Genomic DNA, 22,467 nt, shown 5'->3' with positions numbered 1-22,467 from the left:
AGCACAGATGATGATCTCTAGGTAATTGAGGATCTACCATATTCACTTTCCCTTTTGCTGTTCTCCAAGTTGCTAAAGATGCACAACCTATCACCAATGATAATGTGTTTAATCTGTTAGAACTGTGTCTTTAATCATAATTTTTATAAATATGCAAGGTAGATGGACTGATTTGACCTCATTCAATAAAGCTCTTCAAGACTGGAGAAGATAGACTATCATGGGTGAACATGGGTGAACAGCAAACCTGGAACGTATCTGGTCCCGAACTGAAAATTATTTGCCAACTAATAGCAAATGATTTTAAAAAATCAGTTCCAGGTTTGCCGGATCACTCAGTTTCTGCCATGAGAGTCTAAATTCTCCAGTCTTGAAGATCTTTAATAAATCAGACAATGGGTAAACTGCAATTGTATGTTGTGGAACCAGCTGCAAGAAGATTAAAAATATTATATAAACATGGCTTAAGTGAACACAAACCAAACACAGATAGTCAGAAGGCTTTTGATGCCTACAGACATTAATACCAATCTTGTGGTCAGGTCAGTAATCCTCATACATGGGTGTTTACATTAGGTGAAGATGCATGCATGGTCCAAAACATAGGAAAAGGGGAGCTGTGTGCTCTAGCAACACCTCTGTTGTATGCTTATCTTGCAGAAGGGGTCATGGGGAACTACAGGAATTAAGTGGAATTATTCCATCCTGGCAAGTTGATTCCCTGGGTTGGTGGTGAGAAATTCCTAAGCAACATTTCATGACTTGACTATAAGTTACTGTAATAATCACAACCTTACTTTTTGTCACAATAATTAAGGTTTCAGACATGCTACGACCAACCCTAATCTGTTCACAGCATCAAATAGCCATACACAGTATTTATGGCATCAATGTAGGCAGACAAAATAAATCTTAACCTGTCTGGAACCTACCATACAGTTAAGGTCCTTTTTATATACAAGGGAAATGAACCATATGGCCACCTGCTCAGAATAACTCTACCATCAAGCCTTCAACCACGTTTTTCAGACCATCATGGTCTGGTTCCCTGAAGGTTTAGAAGAACATAATCTAAACAAGACCAGGCTTGACATAATTAAACTAGTTTTGAGGAAATCCAGTTGAACAACTATAGCATTTCTCCACCAACTCTTATTATTATTGTGTATTTATATAGCTCCAGCATATTCAGCAGCACTTTACAAAGTCCAAAGTCATTTCACAAAGGAGCTCACTATCTAATGTCCCTACCATAGTCATATTATTATTACACAGTATTTATATAGCGCCATCATATTATGCAGTGCTGTACAAAGTCCATAGTCGTGTCACTAACTGTCCCTCAAAGGAGCTCACAATCTAATGTCCCTATCATAGTCATATGTGATTAATGTAGTCTAAGGTCAATTGTTAGGGAGAAGCCAATGAACCTAACTGCATGTTTTTGGGATGTGGGAGGAAACCGGAGTACCCGGAGGAAACCCACGCAGACACGGGGAGAACCTGCAAACTCCACGCAGATAATGTCCTGGCTGGGGATCGAACCTGGGACCTAGAGCTGCAAAGGCCGGAGTGCTAACCCCTGAGCCACTGTGCTGTCATATGTCATTACATTAACACCGTCTAGGGTCAAGTTTTCAGGGGAAGCCAATTAACCTAACTGCATGTTTTTGGGATGTTGGAGGAAACTGGAGTACCCAAAGGAAACCCATACAAACTTCTTGCACATTCTAGTTGAAATTCAAAACCGTGACCTAACGCTGCAAAGGCAAGTGTGCTTGCCGCTGAGCCAACCATGCTGATGCACGTTTTTGCTGGTTGCGCTCTCTCAGTACCTTTACTCTCTGCCTATTGAATGTTTTTCTGTTTTCAATTAAAGAAGCTGCAGTGACATTGACATACCTCCTGCTGGTATAGAAGGTGTAAGGCTACGTGCTAAGATGGAGTCAAAGTAGGAATCATCTCAAAAGATAAAGGATGGCATTTGGCAGATCAGCCCACCGGTGTCCACTTTTAACCTAACAATATGTTTCTCATGATCCTTTAACAGCTGGCCCAAACACATGTATAGTCCCCATTGATCATTAGGATGGCCTTTCTTTGTGATGATTTGCATTCTTCTGTAAAGCAAAAGTTAATGAATTGCATGGGCAGCCCTAACCAGTTGACACTGCAAAACATTATCTTCTGATAGTTCCCAAGTTCACCTCTGATTTCTAAAATGATTTCACAAAAGATGACTTGTTAGGACTCATTGTGAGGAGGGAGGCATGTGATAAAGGCAACACCGCAAGAATTTAGTTTATAATGAGCCTCCCTGACTATGTGGATACATTTGCATAGTTCTAGACAATTCAGCCTTTGTGGTGTGTAGTACTGTTCCTTCAAGAGATAATTAAAGATGAAATAGAAATAGTTGTACTATGGTAAAATATACAGTAGGTCACTGAAATATTATTAGAACCAAATGAAATGATGGATATTGGCTTGTAGGAAGGGAGATAGACTTTCCGGAGGTAAACTAGGACTGAACCCTTTCAGGGAAGGTTTGAAAGTTTTTCAAAGAAACATACATGGGTTCAGGACAGCATTTATGAGAGTTGGCAATAGTTTTGTGTTACATCAGGTAATAAAGTCAGTACAACCCTTCAGAGAGTTACCTGGAAGCTGGCTAGAGCATTAGATCAGGATTTTGCTGTAATAGGTTGGGGCATGTTTCCTTCCACTGTACAACTCAAACATGTTTGAATGTTAAATATAGTATTTTTTTGGGTGAATGTGTTAATAATTATAATAAAATGCAGCTTTTAATGGTAATCTATTTAATAAATGGATATAACTTCTTTAAAAATCTAAAAACCGGTATATATGTTTTGTAATTATATACAGAATGTTTAGATTTTTCAGGGAATCCCTTGTATAATTACTATAGTCAAAGCTCACAGTATATTATCATAGTCATCAGTGAGAAGAATGCCTTTTATATTACTGGCCAAAAGTATTATCACCCTTATAGATATCCAACAATATTTTTGGTGTCATTTAAACTGACCCCAGAGGCACAGATTGCCCATTGCTCAAGGGCCCCTTACAGTGGAAGAACACTAGTTGTGAAACACTGCAGTATTCTCCCCAGAAATGTATTTAGGCTGGGTGGGAAGAAGCTATAGGCAGGTGGTGGTCCCCTGTATTGTGACCCAATTTGTAAGAAACCACCCAAAAACAGCCGGGTGGTCATGTTAAAGTGCCGGTGTTACACCCGGTTAAAAGGAGCTGGGGATGCATTTGGATGCATTAAAAAATGCAGTTCCTTTGTAAATTATATCTTTATTTAGAAATAGTAAGATACTTATGAATAAATATGACTACAATGCATATAAACCATATACATAGGGATTAATTTCACTTTTAAGACCCTTCTAATGGCTAATCCAATCCCTACAGTATCAATATATGGAGAAGCAAGCATGTAAAAACTGCAATGATGTACATGTAAAAGTCATTTATTATTTAAGACTTAATGAACTAAAACTATTTTGCTGTTTGGCTACTGACAATACCAGGGACATTATCTGTCCTTTCTTCATTAAAGAACCTGCCTGCTCACAATTTTTTATTAGCAATTTTAGTTTTTCTTTAAAGGCACTCAATTTCTGATGGTTACAATAATTTATGAAAAATATCACCTTTTCATCCTATTAACAACTATGGAAGAAAAACTATAGTAAAGTCTAATCCCTGAGACTTAATTATCCTACAGTTGGTCACTGCCATCTTGTCAGTAATAGCCAGATGTCAAAGGTCACCATATGTCACTGCTCCGCATCCGAGGGAGTAATTAGACATGAAGATGTTGGCTGTTGACTTTTGACAAAAAGTCAAAATCTGCATATCAGTAACAGAATATTGCCGATATGTGGTCTAAGCAGTCTGCTTAGGCTGCATTTTTGGCGAAAGAGAGAGGATGTTGGAACAGCTGATAAAGCTGATTATAAAGGTTTAATTAATGTTTGAGAAATGTTAATATTCAATTTAGGGCTAGGTCTATGCAAAAACTTGAACATTTTTAGGAAATTTGAACTGTAGTTTGAAAATTAGCTGTAAACTCTTTATTATCAATTGAATTTAGCTACTGGAAATCTGGTGTTTCTACACCTATGCTCTCCTATAAACTATAAAATCCACTGTCTGATAAAGTGAATCCTAACAATTATCTGCTTACAATGAAACTTGTTAAGGGCTGCAATTTATTAGGCAGAAAGTGAAAAGTCACTTCTAAAAGCAGAACTAAATCCATGTGGCTCAACTTTGTGCATTTCAGTGCTGGGTGCCACCATCTTTCTTTTCTTCTTCCTCTTCTAGATGATCTTTGACTGTCTTGATTGGCTGTGCCGGGATAATGTAACTCCCGCACAGGCATGGGGTAATTTATTCATCCCAACACACACAAGGGAAGCAGTGATTGCTGGGTTTCCCTTGCAGTCAAAGCTGGCGCTGCATATGCCCAGCTCTTGGAGCAATCAGGCAGGTAAGACATTAATCCAGAAGGGCTATCGCCTGTCCCTTTCTACAATAATGATCTGCCTGATCATGAAAACTGAAAAAATGGTTCTTTAGTTGGTGATGTGTTGGAAGGAGGAAATAAGGTTACGTGTAAGAATCCATGCAACTTTGACAAAGGCCAATTTGTAATGGGTAGATGACTGGGTCTGGTCTTGTAGGGTATTCCCATTATGCATTGTTTAGTGCCTACTACAATGGTCCAGTAAAGGGCCACCTGTGAACCGCTCTTGGTTCATGGGCACCAAAGACTTATTGATGCACATGGAAGGGTGATTGGGATGGCTAGCCCATTTGATCCAATCACCCTCAAAAATGTCATGCTCACTGAAACAAGCAATGCATCCTTATACACCATATGCAGCAGAAAACCAGTCAGAGTTTCCGTCCTGACCCTTGCCAACTGCCAAAAATGGCTTCAGTGGACACACGAGTTTTAGAAATGGGCATTGGCACAGTGAAATAAGGTAATCTCTTCCAATGTATGTAATGGATGGCCTGGAACATAATGCTAACCAATGTATAGCCAGGGGTGGCAGCTTTTTTGTGCCACAGCTTCCTTATGTCTAACCCACCCACCTTAAGCTTGCCAATTGCACTGTGAATGTACCCCGCCACACTTCTCAATTCTCCCAGTGTTTCTTTTTTCTCTTTTGAGATCCCATTTTCTGAAACATATTCAAATATGTGCAATAAAGCAGATTAACTCACAATACCAACATTCCTGGTGTGCAAGGAATTACTAAAACTAAAAGACTAACTTCAAGGAAATACATTAGACTTATATACATGTCAACTTTTAAACAAATTAATGTTATGTTATGGAGTACTGCTTTAAATTATATCATCACTATATTGCTTTTACTTAGAAAAAAATAATTATAATTGTTTGGGAAAAGCTGCCCCCCCCCCCTTTCCACTCATAATATCTGATAGCTATAAATGTTGTTTGGAAATTTCCTCCTGAGTCGAGAAAATGGCGTTTGTTTGTAGTAATTGCATTTCCGAGCGTTTGTTCTGCCACTTTTCAATATGGGCTAAGTCAATTGGAACTTATGATTTCATTGCTGTGCAGACCAAAGAGCTATGTAAATTGATCCGGGATGTGTTCAGAGGATAGAGTGCAGAGGATTGGAAATTGAGAAGGTTATTACTTATTAGTTTACAGTTCATTTAAAATGGCAGCTACTGGGTGATTGTTCTTGTCACATTGCATTTAATGGGAACATTCTTACCAGTAATATGTCATATTGGGGGATACTGGGCCAAATTATTACTAGCCTTTAACGTGCCAAAACTTCGTTTTTTTTTTTAGCTTTGAATACAGTAGAAAATGGTTCGGAACTTGTATCACATGTTTATGCCTGACTATTTGTCCTGGTGACCATTAGTCCAAACTGAGAAATAGTAAACCCAAAGTTGTATAATTATCATCAGAAGAAAAGGAAAGGGAGAATGTTCCCAAGGTTCTGTTCTGTTCACAACTGTCTAAAAAAGGAGCTCCACCCTCATTTTTTGGGGAAAATCAATCTTTGATTCATGTTGCATTTAAGAACATGAATATAGGAAATAGGAATTTTGGTGGAGGAACCACGGTGTATAATCCTTTACTATTAGGCATTATTCCATATTAGTGACCACATGGGAATCACTTAGATAAAGCCAAACCTAAGACATATTGTATGTGTATAAAGAGCCTTTATTACCTTTCAAAAAATTGTTATTCCCAAACCTGCAATTCACAAAAAATAATCTGGTTTACAATTGCCAAGAATTTACAGTAACTGCTGCTGATGGTCTCTCAAGCAGCAGGTAGGGACATGGGGAGAGTTTGGCTTAAGGCTGTGGTGCAATAAAAACTACATAGAAGGTAAGTCATAAAACTTTGCACAAGTCACTTGTATCTGTACAATGAAGCAACTACCGGTACATTTCAAAGCCTAAGAAAATAAAAAAAGTAACAAAAATAAACCCTTCTAAGAGTGGTTTTGAATCTTTGCTCCCTTGCAGAGCTTTGGCCACTGCTGCTGTCTAACACTTTGGGCGTGTTGTTGTGCAGTTTTACTCTGGCTCCTCTTGCCAATCCTTACATCATTATATAATATGGTGTCTATGTAGGGATCACTGGCAGGCACCACAGTGGAAGCACATTATCTGACACACGCAGAAGTGTTGGATCGTAGTGGTGGCCCAAGATCTGCAAGAGAACAAAGTCATAGTCAGCCTAAAATGTGAATGTTCCCTGTTTGTAGGCTCTTTTTAGCTTTATTATTTTAAGGACGCGTTAGGTTTACTTTTAAGCTCTAGCGCAACTAATGCTAACGCCCTAGCTTTGCACCCAATCCCTATTCCAACTGCTTACTTATCTCAGTAGATCAGTGGTGACCTGTCACTACTCCCTGGTAGTAGTCTTTTTCAGTGTGTTTAGCCACACCTGTGCGGTTAGCCTTATAGACTTTTCTGCATCCATCTTCTGGGACTAGGATGTGCCAATCTACACCGCAGTCTTCGCCTTTAGTAAGCCCCAACTCAGCCTCGGGAGACTGGTTGCGTTTCCCAGCACTAGTTGCCCCCAGGACTAGTGCACAAAGGATGGTGTCTGGAGGTGGGCTGGCAGCAGACCAGGAGCCCAGACATAGAAGTACCAAGATTCCAATTGACTAGTCCATTATTCAGAGCCAGAGATCATAACAGATAATCCATCCACCCGACGAAGTACACAGGGATGCTGTGGATGACATAAAATACATTAGGCTGCACGATTAAAGAGAAAAAGGGGCTGCTGCTATTTCTCTATACTCTTTGCTGTTGCAAGTGACATTGCTGAGAAAAATAGGCTGGGTGGATCACTGCGGTGGTGCACAGAAAGGAATCGCCGGCGCGATAAGCATTTCCTAACAGTAGCTTTTACTCAAACTCCCAGTGTCAACTGGTCTTGCCTTTAATGGGCAAGGTGGCGGGGTCCCTTTAATTTAAATTTTTTCAAGAGGGCTAAAGAGAATGAGCTGATTATTGCTTTGGTGTAGCTGCCCTGTAGAACCTGTAGAGTGGTAATAGGGCAGATTGGGGTCTGGTCAAGCACATGTGTTGTAAATAAGTCTAAAGGCTTAGTGGGGATTATGAAAGTTGACATTTCTTATTGGCCTGGTCTTAATTATAAATAGATAAAAAATAAATTATTCCTGTAGAATGGTGTCTTCATTGGCTTATTTTGAGGGTTGTATATCTAAATACATAATCTGAACTGCTACTGGCACTGCTGCCACAGTGTCTCTTTACACACTGTTAACATTAATGCCTCAGCTGTGAGGCCCCATGAAAACTAATGAAGCCTAACGCGTAGGGAGTGAAAGGTCAGCGCCTGAACTTTCGCTGCGCTTGGGCTGTTTTGTTGTATGCCGCAGTGTTAGCAAAAGGTGGAAGACTCATCTTGCTGTGCCTGCCACACATTCTACTCAGGAGCCAATTCCCTCCTGCTCTGTATTAACCCTGGGAATAGGTCAGTATTACACCTCAGCGATTCCACATCAGGAGAGAGGTGACAACATTTGATGTTGCTGTAAAGACTGAGAATAAGGATTTCTTATAATTTATTCTGCTTTCTAATCCTCATGGAGCATCTTCACATAGGCTGACATAGGCTGTAATATAGGTTCAATAATGTCAAAGCATGGATTTATTTTATGGCACTGGCTGGCACCTATTTTGTTCACGTTTACTTCCTCACATTTTTGTTTTTGTTTTTTTTTTTTTGGTTAGCAGTATATTTTAAAAACAAGCTTATGGTGCAGCATTTATGCATATTATTTCACAAAGAGCTTGGACAAACACTCTTGTCTTTGCATTACTAGGGTTCAGATTCCAATCTCAGCCAGGACACCATCTACAAGGAGTTTGTATGTCCTTCCTCTTTCTGCATGAGTTTTACTTGGGTTTTCCAGTTACTTATCACATCCCAAAAACATGCAGTTCGATTAATTGTCTTATCCCCGAAAAATGACCTTAGACTCTATTATGATATATGACTATAGTAGGGACATTAGATTGTGAGCTCCTTTAAGGGGGCAGTTAGTGATATGACTATGGATGTTTTAAAGTGCTATGAAATTTGTTGTTGCTATATAAATGCAAGATTATAATAATAAAAAGGAGCCAAAGCACTACAAGAATGAACTGAAGATGCCAGCACATACTTGCAGTAGGCTGATCACGTGGTCAAATGTCAGGACATCCAGACATGGCTTTGGAACTTAATAGATTGCTTATACTATTGACCAGCAAGACATTAAAGCCATGGGCAAATAGGGAGGAGTAGGACACAGCAGCTCTGACTCTAGCTAGGATTCATGGAGCATGCCTTCCGTTGACTTCCAACGCAGTCACTGCAGAGAGGTATTTTAGATTTTAGTTTAGTTCTCTGCTCACTTTTATTCACCCCTCAAAGTGGATCAGCCACATCATTGTCCTTCAGAAAATAAACACAAAAATTTAGCTTCCTGGCTCTCTCTCTGACACTTTTCCAAGGTATTGGTCCTGTAGCCTGTCCACCTGAGCCACCTGGCTTCAGGCTCCAACTCCTCCTTCTCAGAGACAGGTGTCTTTTTCTTATCAGCCAGGTGCTTCAGAGCCATTTTCAATTTCTGACCTGGAAGAGGAATGGAGTGTCTCGCCCACCAATTCCTTCCAGAATACTCTGCACCTGGATCCCAAATTAAGAGCTTCAAATCTGCAGCAATACAATTACCTATGATACAGCCCTATCCAGGCCCTTTAATTCCTTTTCCAGGTGATGTAAGGTAGATGATGATTACCTCATGGCTGACCTAGATCTATATAAATCTTAGTACTGGTACAAGGGGCTGCCAGGGGCTAAGCTGATGAAATGCACAGTTTGCTTGTCCTACAATGTAATCTGGAAGAGCGGGCCATCTCAGCTGGTTATCAGCCCTGGCAATGAGCCCGGCATTTATAAGTGTCATAAAGATCAATGGACAGAAGTTTAAAGGTGCTCTGTTGGGGCAGGACATTTAATAATAAAAATATTTTACTTGTCACTGTATTCTGAATCAGAATTGATTGTGGAATTAAAGAAAACTTCAAAATTTAGTAGAAGCAATAATAAAATATTTTAGGTGGATGCATTAGCCAAAAATGCATTTTGCTATGTTCCTCATGACTTGCAATTAAAGGTAACCTGTATGTAGCTTAAAATGTATATACTGTAATAACTAATATATATGCTGTGATATAAGGTATTACAAGGTGCTTGCAGGTGCCTCATTATAAATGTAACCCTGGGTCCTAGGGGTCTCTGAACTTGAATTTTGACAATTCTATGTTGGAATTTAGGTATGTCCAAGTCATTTAATGTAAGGTAATCATATTGTATTGATGGATTTGGGTCAGGACCTACCTCAATCCCACCCTGGATATAATATGATGAGTGTATACTATACAATTCGACTAAAGGAGTTGAAAACATCACACAATAAATTGCTTGAATATTCACTTCAATTACCCAGTCATGTGCAATTTATAAAACTAATCAAGAATTTGCTTTCCACATAGCTGGGTAACTGATTTATATAATCCTGTTTATTATTAATAATAATAATAATATTAATAACTGAAGTTGTACTTCAACCAATTTTTTGCTAGAATTTTGACCACATATAAAGAACTCCCATTGACATCTAAAAGGAAAGCCAAAATTTCAAACACATTACTAAATATACACAAAATGACAAATGGTTGCATGAATTTGAAAGCCATCAACCCTCTTTAACTGTCCTGACATTGAATGTGTTAAAGTGGCTAAGTTTTAAAGTTCATTGTGTTGTCTCACAATGCTTTCATAGTTTATACTATGTGTTTGAAAGACAGATTCGTATAAAGCACAACAAATTCTTCCAATAGTAGAAATGCCTGAAAGAAGCACACCAGTTACTGTTTGTTTCATCATCATTTCTTACTCCCCATCAGCATTAGCAAGTTCATAGTATTTTCTCTGAACACTTTAACAACCTCTATTGCTTGTTAACATTTCGTTTTCATAATCCAAATTTGTTGGTCGTTTTTGTTTTCCTCCTTTTCCTTCAATTATATTTCAAATTATATTGTACAATAAAATAACACAAAATAACTATTTGGTATGCCTCCTGCTTTCGGGAAAAGTGATTTTTTTTCTCTTTTTGCTTTTTCAGGATCCTTACCCTACGAGTATAAGATAGTGATTGCAGGGAATCATGAACTGACTTTTGATAAAGAATTCATGGCGGATCTTATTAAACAGGATTATTACCGCTTCCCCTCTGTTTCCAAATTGAAACCTGAAGACTTTGATAATGTGCAATCACTCCTTACTAACAGTATTTACTTGCAAGATTCAGAGGTCACTGTGAAAGGATTTCGAATATACGGAGCACCATGGTGAGTAAATAATTCACGATTTGGCTTCTAATTCTTCTTTTTTTTTCAATCCATAATGGAGAGATCAATTTACATTTTATTAGTTGGCATGTTAAGTATGTCACACAGGTAGCTAATTCAGGGGTTCTTTATAGTGACAACGTTTGTTGTAAGCATTTAGAGAATCCCAAGAAGGCTACAGAATGCTTATGGGATAACACAATTGACAAGACCAATAAAGTTTAAAGAAGGGGAACCATCACTGAAGACAAACCAGGCAGTGGTAGACCATTAAATCTTGTCAATGGTGTCACCCCTCCTTCGTTAGGAACTCAACAACAGCTTGTTGCTTCTTGGAATCTGTTATTCATCTGCAGTGAAGGAAAATATTCAGAATAATCTGTATAGAAGAGGAGTTATTCTACCAACATGTGCAGTTTCAATGACCTAGGTCACTCTGTTACCCAAAGGATGTGGACAAACTTCAAAATTGTTTTGTTCAGGTGTCTCTTGTGAAGTGCAAAGACATATTTTTTAATAATGACCATGTGGTCATTGAGGAGCATGTCCAACAATTTCATATGATGATTAGGTCACCACAAACTTTTGGCCATATATTTTGTTTATCTTTGACCTGGTTTCCCTTTAACTCCCCTTCCAAAGCATCCTACTGTTCAAATAACACATTGAATTTAGGATTATTAAGGCAGGACCAAAAATAGTCAGAATCCAAATGCTTAGTTTCTTAATTTCTTTTTAGAGTTTTCTTTAACATTAAATTTTATTAGTAGTTAAAGAAGTAGAACTTCTACATCTCATTTTTTTCATGGCAATTGGTTGTTTTAGAAGTTTGTTTGGACTGAATCATCTTGGAACAGCGAATGTTGATGGTCAATCCACCAGGCAAAACAGCAACTGCCTTATAAGGGCATTGGTTCTGGGGCATATCCATACAAATCGGAGAAACAGCCCATATTTTTGTGTGTGTTAGGAGACATTCTTTTGAATTGTTTTGGAGTTGGGGAGTTATAATTGTTTTTTGAAATACTTGAAGAGAAAACTGGATCTGTCTATAAGTCTCGGACATATCAACAGTCGTCTTCTCTTCTTACAGTGCAACCAAAAGCTATGGATCAATGGTTGGAGATGGGGCAGACATTGTCCTTTCTGTGATAAAATAAACTACTCTGTCTTTTCACAATATATTTACAATCACCTGTTGTGGCCACCACCATCTTCATGTAGTCCTCTTCTGGGTGTGGAGTCTTCAGTCACCTTGATTGGCTAAGTCAGGATGATGTAATTCCTGCACAAGCATACAGGAGTTCATTGAGTCCCAACAGCCCCAGGAGATGCTGGGATACCCTGCATACCCCTTTATTTGCAGTTTAACACACATGTGTTTCAAGTTAAAAGCGACCTTATTACATTGATTTTCTTACCACCCCAAGCTTTGCTTTCATGAATTGTTACTGAATTTCAGAAAACCCATTGGTCCCTTTTGTGGACTTCTTTTTTCATTTGAAACAGCTGATCTATGATTGACACACTCTCAGCAGTTGTTCAGAAAGGGTGCTGAGTGTACATTCTTTCAGACATAACCCTGTAACAAAAAAAGAAACCAAAGGTTCTTAAAATGCACAAAAAAGCAATGTAAAAAAATGAAAAAAAACAATTTAGAACTCTTCCAGATACAAACCTCTATCAAAAAACAATATTTTTTATTGTTATCATTTTTATCTATCCTTATTTGTATAACAAAGATACAATACATACTTATTTGCATAGATTTAATTTTTCTTTGTAGTACCTAATTGATGCTAATTTATTATTACTTGGTCTGAAATTTATAAACCATCCACTTAAGTTAATTCTGATGTAATCAACACTTTATAGTCTTGGATATAAAAGTCCAATAGATGTTTTAATAGAAGTATTGCCTTGTGCTGCATTATATTCACACAAACCATTTAAATCACAGAATTGGAATAGAGACATCTCTCATTGAAGGTTATCACCTTTTAACTCTGTGGAATGTTTTTAGTGTTTGTTATTCAGTCTTATTTTATTGAGCAAAATAGTTTTTGTGTTGCCTGTTGGCTTTTATCAGCTCTTTCATGATGCGGTATGTGTTCTCATCAAAGCGCCTGTATTGATCTTTGGTGTTTGTTGAAGAAATGTTTGCATGTTTAGAATGCATTGATGACTTATATTAACAGGCAGCTAAAGTGCCAAGCTGTAACTTATAATTCTAGTTTATTCCTTTAAATATGGCTTTTTAAGGGATTTCACAACTTTTCTTTCGGAGGACTATATACGATCATGTTCACTTGGTGCCTTTGCAAATCCAAAAAGTATTTATTTTCAGCTCTTTAGTAATGTGTAAAGCACTTCTGAGATAAAAAGTAAAGTTTAAAGTTTCCTTTGGCTATGTACATATGTTAAATATATACATTGTTAAAGTAAACTCCAGTCCTACCTTAAATCTTTTAAAGGTATAATGGTTCCTCCCTGGCACTGGGATTACTGTGATTTCATTGCACACTGAGACCTTCTCACAATGGGCTTAATTTAACAAAACTCTCCAAGACTGGAGAAGTTAGACTATCATAGGTGAACCTGGGTGATTGAGCAAACCTGGAATGGATTTGGCTTAGAATTTATAGCATTTGCCAGCTAGGAGCAAATGCTTTTTAAGAAATCGATTCCAGGTTTGCTAGTTCATACAAGATAGTCTATCCTCTCCAGTCTTGGAGAGCTTTAATTAATCAGGTCCATCGTGTATTGAAGTCAAACAAAGTCTGCCTCATTTGGGACATTTGGTATCATCTAGCTCTTTCTTCTTCTGGGAGCCATGAATACAAACATCAACTGTGTTCCATATGCAGTTGCTCTGGCATATGTTCTCTGTCCCATTTTGCATTATCATTGTAACATCGCTGTAATGGTCAGGGAGGTGTAGGAGGGGGAAGGTCAAGGTTATTGACCACTCTGATTGGTTGCTCAGCACAGGAGCATCCAAGTTCTCCCAGGTAGCATTCAAAGAAAAAGAATCCTATGTTTGAGCACTTGGAGCAATCTACTATTCAGTGCACATGGCAGTAATATATGTAAACGGTGTCCCTGATTGCCTAAACCCTGTCCAAAACGATCAGGTCCAACCTATGCTTAGCAAAAGTATCTAATGTATAATTGGAAGGGTGTAAAAACTCTTTATATATTAAACCATTCTTATATAAGGCCAAAAGCTTGTGTTACTTGCTTCCCCCCTTGCCCCCTTTGAAGATCAGAAGATAGGACTATAGAAAACGAGACAGCTGGGATTTTCGATAAGCACTTGTGCTTCTGGTTTCAGACATCAGAAATCTTTTGAGAAAACCGATTAGTTAGTTGGTTCCCCCCCTGTGAATTAAGACCTAGCTGCTCCATTCGACTAGAACTTTGGTCCCTCGCATAAAACGTTTCTGTCATCATAGTCCAAGCTCGTTGCCCTGTTTTGTTATATATACCGGTATACGACTTTAAAATTGTAGAAATAGTTTGTAAGATCATTAAAATGTTCAAAGTTTAAAGCTTTAGTGTATCTGCTTTTACTAAAACAAACTCCCCAAGTGTGTCCTAGATATTTATTCTTCACGTTGGTCCCTTCAGTAGTTCCCCGCGGGTGCATAATAAATGTGTACAAACTGGGTTTAATTATAAGAAATTGTACAGAGAGTTACATGTGTTTCTGTGTAAAGGTCATCGTGACCAAATTGCTTTTTATAAATGTCATGTTACTCTCTGGGTTTGTGGCCAAGTATGCAAATCTTGTAAGGCTTCATGGCTGACACACCTGCCCCAGTGATACATTGAGATTTACCCTGGAACTAATATATAATTTAACAAATGTTGTAATATATTTGGGAATAGCCTAATTGGATGTAAACAGTGATAATATCTAAAAAGTGTCCAGTAACTTGTGACAGCCAATCCAAATGCAGATTTTACCAGTATAGCATAAAAATGATCATGGTATGCGAGATTTAATGGTAATTTTAGTTTATTGCTTTTTATGATGTGACGCTAAACAAGTTCATTGGTATAATGCTTATCATCAATCAGGGCAGCTAGAGTGAGCTTGTGAGTTACCTAAGTAGGGTAAAGTAACAGGCCCATTTTAAAGCTAACTCCTGCAGTAGCTTAAATTTTTCTTTACGGTGCTCCTGCCCTACCATAAGCCCTGAATAAGTTAAAGCGGAAGAAAACCCAAAACAAAAACAAAAAATCCCACTTGGCTGCAATCCCACAGAGCAGTCTATACATCGGGGAGGTTTCTTCTATCCTGTCCCACGTTGTCCCGGTATTCGTCTTCGGCCAGCGCAGAGTGAGCGCCAGGCATCGCCATCTTCTCCTCTCTTCTTCCGTGAGAAAAGAGAAAGGCTGCTCTGCTAAGTTTCAATGGGGCTGCCAGGATGGTGACACCCAGTATTAGGTTCAGGGTTTTGGATGCCCACACAATGGAGGTTTTTATAGGTAAATACCATGCCTAAAATACAATAAATTCACACATCATATGGCAAGATTGTTTTGTAAATGGATGGTCTGGTGACATTGTATCTTTATAGGATGTCCTTTTGGTGCAGATTCTATATTTTTCCTTGACCTCAGCTAGTAAAAATGAAGTGCAAGTGAAATTGAATGGCTTGTCTTGGAGGAATTGCTTTGTTTTCTGCAGTCGTCTTCCATCTGTCTGTCCCTTGCACTTCATAGTTGTTGATGAGTCCTAATATTTGGTGCACTTAAGATCTAATTTGGTGCTGAAGAGGATCTCTAATATGGAGGACAGTCTGCGTACTAAGCTGAATTACCAAATTAGTCAACTAGAAGGGGGTATGTGGCAGAATTAATGGCTCCCTTGAACATAGACTACAGAGGGTAACAGCAATTTAGGCTTAGGGTAATGTCCTGACGGTCTTTGAGAAGTAAGTGGAAATCTTCTTTTTGGGGAACAGTCGACAAATCCAGATTCTAGTATTAAAAACTATATATATAGCAAAAAAAAATGAATAAATATAAAAAATAATTATGTATTTATAAATTATTGATTCATACATAATTAATACAATTCTATCCATTACATAATATTCAAAAACCTAAAAATCCGGAGTTCCATTCTATAGATAAACATAATGTATTTGATTTATTGTTGGGATAATTTGGTCATCATTGGTTATTTCTGCGTATTACTTTTGGATGCAGGTTGAAATGGTTACAAAACAAAAGGATTGTTATTTAATAAATTTGTATCCTCTACTTCAATAATTCCGACCCAAATCAGAAATTTGTGGCATGGTTTAATTGTTCCGTTTCATGCCCCTTTTTTTTTTGAAAGGTCTCTGTTGTCACATGTAGGTAGGCTGTGAACAGGATTTCAATTGAATTATTGGCATATACCATCCAAACGCTTTTAAGACATTTCAACGTAATTCCTTAAGAGCTCATCTAAGCCATTGAAGACTGGGGCAAGCATAATGGCTTTTGGTAATTCAACGTACATTTTTCTATGTGAGTGAGAGGATAAAAGCCCTCTGAGTGCTCTGGAATGTTAGTTTTTCTTAACATTGTGAATCCCTCTGATGGAAACTCCTCTCAGAGATTGCTGAAAGGTTTTGTAGCTTCATCAGGTTAATTTAGGTGAAGTTGTAGTGCTTAAAGTAAACCTGTGCTAACTTTAGAAATTGAAAATCCACAGTGACGGAGTACAGATGGTAAAATAAATTAAACATAAATAACAAAACAAAACATACACTCTGCAGATAAACTTTATACATTGCAACAATAACAGCAAGATTTTTCTTTTACTTTTCCTTTTTCCCTTTTTTTTTTCTTTCCCAAACTGATTTCAGAATGCTGTTTTGTTATTATGGCATCCTGATACAATTTAAATGTTGTAAAAATTGCAACTGTTTTTTTTTCCTATACCAGGGCCTTACAAACACTGAACACTGAACTTTATAAAAATCAGAACTGTCATTTGGAAGTATGCACTTTGCCAAACTCTGTAAAAAAAAAAAAAAAAAAAAAAAGAGAAAAAAGTTCATTGTGTGTGTTTTTTTTTTTTTTGCTAAATGAAACAAATAGAACTAAAATACTACCTCTCTTCCAATCACAGAACTTCTACAGTGAGCATTGTTGTTTCTTTTTTGCCTAAACCCCACACCCTGATTTTCCTAATTGGAAATAAATATACCCATTGGACTTTGCTGACTTCTACGAAAAGCAGCAAGCTTTATACATTAGGAAATTAAAGGCATCCATTTAAAAAATAATAAAATATTATTTAAATAAAATATATAAATACAAGTTTAGAATATTATACAATACCATTATATAACAATGTAATATATAAATAGATAATACTTATTTAGAATAAAATTGAAATAACAAATTCAGTAAATATTGTATAGGCCCCAATTATTTAAAAGCCCTAATATACAAACTCTTTCCTTTTATGAATTTATTTATACAAGGGATATGGCATCTATAGTCAAAACTCAAAGCTCGCACTGGGTCCGGTTTAATTAATTATTTTTTTTTCACTCTTTTACCTTCAAAAATAATCATAGAAAAATTCCTTACATTCTGCCCATTGCATGAGCCTAGGTGTGATTAATAATAATATTAATAAACAGGATTTTTTATGGCGCCAACATATTACGCAGCGCTGTACATTAAATAGGGGTTGCAAATGACAGACAGTGGTACAGGAGGAGAGGACCCTGCCCCAAAGAGCTTACAATGTCGTTGAATGGCACTGACCTTTTTTTCTTTCCTTTCAGTGAATATTTTTACATTGGGGGGAGGAATGATCTGCAGGCCAATTTGCATTTCCATGCAAAGTCCTCCTTACTTTGCCCCCTATATAGGACAAAATATAAAATAACATGCCCTTCTGTATTTCGGGTCTGGATACAATGTACTGATGTAGTTTAAAGGTTTCCTAGGCACTGACAGGTCTCTTCTTTTTTTTTTTTATTCAGTTTTTTTCAACATCTGGTGAGTTTACTTCCGATAATATGTGGTTACGTTGGACTGAAGGTTTTGTGCATGGTGAATTTTCATTATTATTGGACTATGTTATGTTTATTAGTGATGTTGTATTTGGAATCTGCTGTTGATTTGTGAATCATGTATAACATTTTTGTGGATACTATGTGAAATATTAGCTTCTACTTGCGAGCAATGTATTATGTTTTAATGTTTTATGTCTGCTTTCTGGTCACACCATTTGTATTGCATCATAAGACTTTAGTGTATTGGTTATAGTTAAAAAAAACAAACAAAAAAACAAAATGGTTACACATGGTGTATCGTAACTTCAATAAAGCATTTGGAATTCAGTCTGTTATTTTTGTTTCTGACATTAGACTGATATTAGGAATCCTGGAAAGTCTTGCTCAATTTCTTATCTCTTAACCTTTTTGGCGCCACAGGCAGGCCGTAACCCAGCAAATCTGTTCTGGATTTGTGCCGTATGTCTGTGCATTGAGACAGCTTCTCTTATTTTTTTTTTTTTTTTCACCCCAGTCTTAACCAATATGCCCTTTCCTATAAAATAAAATAAATTCCCTAAAAATGTCTTTGAAGTAGTGTTGCTTGTTAAACATGCTGAAATGGAGGCTTGCAATTTTTACTGAGCTCCTCAAAGATTTGAATTGAAAGAGGCATCCGAGATCAATCACCGTTCAATCATTACTTCTCTGCAGGCCCCGTTGTTTTATATCAGCCTGCCTCGAATTCTATTAAATTTGTGTGCCGATCCCGCTGTTAAAATGTATTGAGTGTAGCTATCGGAGTCATTCCAGTGAATTGTTAGGATGGGGATGAAACTATTTCCTTATAGACGGACTCGTGCTGTTTCTTTCTATGGGAGCAGAACAACATCTACTTTATTCACCTACTACTATTCTGGCTGTATATGATGGGGTCCTTGGCAAATTCTTTATACAACTGCTTTATGCTAATATTTTAAGACTACAACATATTTAATGTGAACATTATAATAATACAATTTGTAACCGCTCCCTAGCAGTTGGGTGTCCTAGAAATGCGGTGAATCCCTTTGTTTTATTAAACAGAAATGATTGCAGTACCGGAGAGTAGATCCACAAGCTGGACATCAGTGCTGGGATCAAGCAAGCCTGGTCAGGGATTAACCCGAGCTCAAAGTGGACTACAGACAAAAGTACGCTCTGGGGAAAGACCGTCGATACCAAAGTGTGATCTGAAAGCATGATTTAGCCAGACAGGTAGCAAGAAACCCTTCTGATCGTTCACTGACTAAACATACCATTTACCATTTCTGAGGTTTGCTGCTGCCATCTGCACTACTGGGAGTTTTCCACTTAAAACTCTTAATTTGCTGAATCTCCGCATCAAACTGGCAGCACCCAGCAAATGATACTAGCTTTTCCAGGGGGTGGTTTGTTCAGCTTTTCAGATCTCTGGGCACCTCTGCTATTAGACAGTCCCCTACAGGAGTGTTCCCTATTGGCAATTATGTGTTGCGTTTGCCTAGGCAAGTGTGATGTAACTGAACCCTTTTTTTAATCTAATATTTTTACATGAAAGCAGCTGGTCTGCGTGATAAGCGGATATTGCAAAGCCTTATTTTAACATGCACAATAATTTCTTTTAAATAAGATATGTCAAAAACATGCTCTACTTATTGTTGGGTTTGGGTGCAATTCACTGGTGTTGTCTGGAGGTTTCCCAAACAAGGTTATCACTTCAAAATTCAGGTTTTTTTTATATAACAAGTGAGTTTATTTCCAGTGACGTGGTTAAATTGGAAAAACCACTGGCCATTATGGTTTCCCCAGGGCACCCTTACGTCATTACTGTGTTCTGCAGGGATCTGGTGTTGGTTTGCAAGCAGTAATCTCCGTTAGACCTTCCCAGAAAACTTGAATTGATTGCTGGCATAAAATAGTTGTTGGATGTTGTTGGAACAAAACTTGTTGGTGGGTTCTAAACTTTGCATAATCATCAAGCACACGCAGCCGTCCTGCAGTGTTTGCTGCATCCTTTGAAAGCACCATCGTTGCTGCCGGCTCCAAGGCTGACTACATGAGTACAGGCAATCCACCTCATCCCTAGGATGGGTACTGATGACGCACCTACACACTCATTTGCCAACACCAGCAAGCACTGCACTGTAATGAGCTTAAAAAGGCACCAGGAGCCAGGGATTACTTTTTTGACAAAGGAGACATTGCATGAGTTAATATTCCTTAGAAATGATGAGACCAGAAGTATGTAATACTCAATTTATAACATTTGGAGGCCCCTTTGTTAGTAAAGTGGCCCTGAACTTTGGATACTTCTTTGCTAACAATGTCTACCGTAATGGTAAAGCTTCCAAAGCTCCAGACAACCTTTTAATGAAGCACAGAAAGTTTTCAACATCATAGAAAATTTGTGCAAGCAAAAGACCAAAACTTTTACTACTATCGACAGGTTATGAATTTCTTTGCCAAGATTGGTTAAACTAACACAAGTCATTTATTTATTTTATTGAGCTTTTGTTTCAGAATTTTATTGGGGCAAAAATTGTTCAATACATCTACAGACCACATGCTCTGAGATTACCAGTGTGGTTTTGTTATAGTACGGCATTAATCATTACATTCACTGTGATTAATGTTTTAGCACTGGGGCAATAGGAACATCATTAGCCATTTGCCTTATTAGCTGTAATCAGTTTTCATATCCTCTACAAACAGTAATTATTTCCAAAACCCAGAGGCAAGAGCAAATATAATCTTCAGCTTTAAATATCCAGGGAAACGGGAACATTTTTCTAATCACAATTTTATTATTTTATTGCTTTGGCAGGACCATGTTCACATTTTAGATGGCTAGGATATACATATGTATTTATATGTACAGATCTATATATGTTAATTTATGAGTGCATCATTTTTTTCCCACTTATATAGCACAGATGGTGAAACTGCACACGTTTTTGGTGTCCCTTGCTCTGTTATCTCTTCTCTCCTTTCTCCTTTTCCTAACTTATTCATTCCCACCCTCCCTATCTATCCCCCCAATCTCTCCATACCCTCCGTCCTTCTTACTTTCTTTTGTTTTCTGCTATTTATTTCAAATTCTGATAAGCTTGTTTGGCAAAACCAAATAAATTTGCCATAACATTTCAGAAATTGTCATCAGTTGGATAGGAAGTAGAAATGCATCCTAGGTAAGAGATAAGATAAAGACAAAGTAAAGCAAAAGATAAATAACAAATGGGAGGGCTTATTTTGACAGCTAGGTGATCCTAGATGGTGCCAAACCTAGTAATTGAGCCAAATTAAGAAAGGATAGATAGAGAAGAAATGGAAAATAAGGCTTTTTTAAGCCATTTAACTATACCAGATAAAATAATGACTTTTATTGACTGTTAACTTCTAGCACTATTAAACATAAGCAATATATAATAAAATAATTAGACTTATGATACAGAGATCAAAGATTAAAGACAAACCCAAGAGTATTTTCCTGGGTAAAGGGATAATATAACAAGAAGAAGAGACAAGTCCAGAAATTCTATATAGGTAAGGGCATGTGTGGTATTTTATTACAATGGCATCTTCTTTTAGACACTAGGTGCCTAGGAGGGGTTATAGGCTGTCACTGATTCTTTTAGGCCTTGGCAAACACCTGTGCACCATTGGCAGATGAGTACCTTTTTTTTTCGCCTTGCAACACCAATTTAAGTGTGTCCCTGGACACTGCATGCAACATTATTAAAAAACACAGCAACCTCCTACCAGTGTCAAATTAAGGATAATGAATGATCCAATGTTGACTAGTGCTAGTCTGAATATGCCCTAAGGGAGGATATAATGAGGCCAGGATGTATATAATTATAAATAATATATACTATATATCTTTTATTCTACATGTGATTACAAAACTCCCCATGGTATTTCAATACATAGAATAATAAGGTCCAACTATCATATTTAGACCACAAAAAAACTATTTTTCTAATATAGATATATACAACATATTGAAGTTTAAATATACAAATATATGCATATAAAGATTTATTTCTCTTACCTATATAGCTCAGAGGAGTTGCACAGTGGTTTATATAGCAATTTGTATGGGGAGCTTATGACCCCAAATCACTTACCATTGAATGTCCCTTTCATCATTACTCAGACGCTTTCCGATGCCAAATTGGTCCGAAGCCAGTTAACCTATTAGAATGTTTGTGGATCGTGGATAGAAGCACTTATAGGAAACCTATGCAGTCACAATATATGGACAACTGATGCAAGGAAGGAACATTAAACACTTGGGTGATACTTTAAAAAGATTGCCTTTTTGTTTCATTGAGCTTTATTTATTGGCAAAGTATTAAGGTAATTTTACCCACTTTAGCACAAATGTTTACTGAAATCCTGGCACAAAAACATTAAATATAATCCTTAATAGCTCCAAAGAATA

The 22,467-nt window shown here is 37.4% G+C and overlaps 1 protein-coding gene across 2 annotated transcripts in view; it reads left to right on the top strand.

Annotated features, from left to right (window-relative positions):
* The window catches only part of MPPED2 (metallophosphoesterase domain containing 2), a 72,330-nt gene extending 54,050 nt beyond the window's left edge, over positions 1-18,280 (top strand). For both annotated transcript variants that reach the window (XM_072421854.1, XM_072421855.1), the window contains exons 4-5: positions 10,764-10,989; positions 17,991-18,280. In XM_072421854.1, coding sequence (XP_072277955.1) covers positions 10,764-10,989; positions 17,991-18,135 — 371 coding nt within the window. In that variant the 3' untranslated portion in view covers positions 18,136-18,280. The remainder of the gene's footprint in view (positions 1-10,763; positions 10,990-17,990) is intronic.
* The last annotated feature ends 4,187 nt before the right edge of the window (positions 18,281-22,467 follow it).

The sequence above is a fragment of the Pyxicephalus adspersus genome, chromosome 9 (assembly GCF_032062135.1).
Source record: "Pyxicephalus adspersus chromosome 9, UCB_Pads_2.0, whole genome shotgun sequence".
Lineage (NCBI taxonomy): Eukaryota > Metazoa > Chordata > Amphibia > Anura > Pyxicephalidae > Pyxicephalus > Pyxicephalus adspersus.
The sequence above is the reverse complement of the archived record's forward strand: the minus strand, read 5'-3'. Positions and strand labels throughout refer to the sequence as shown.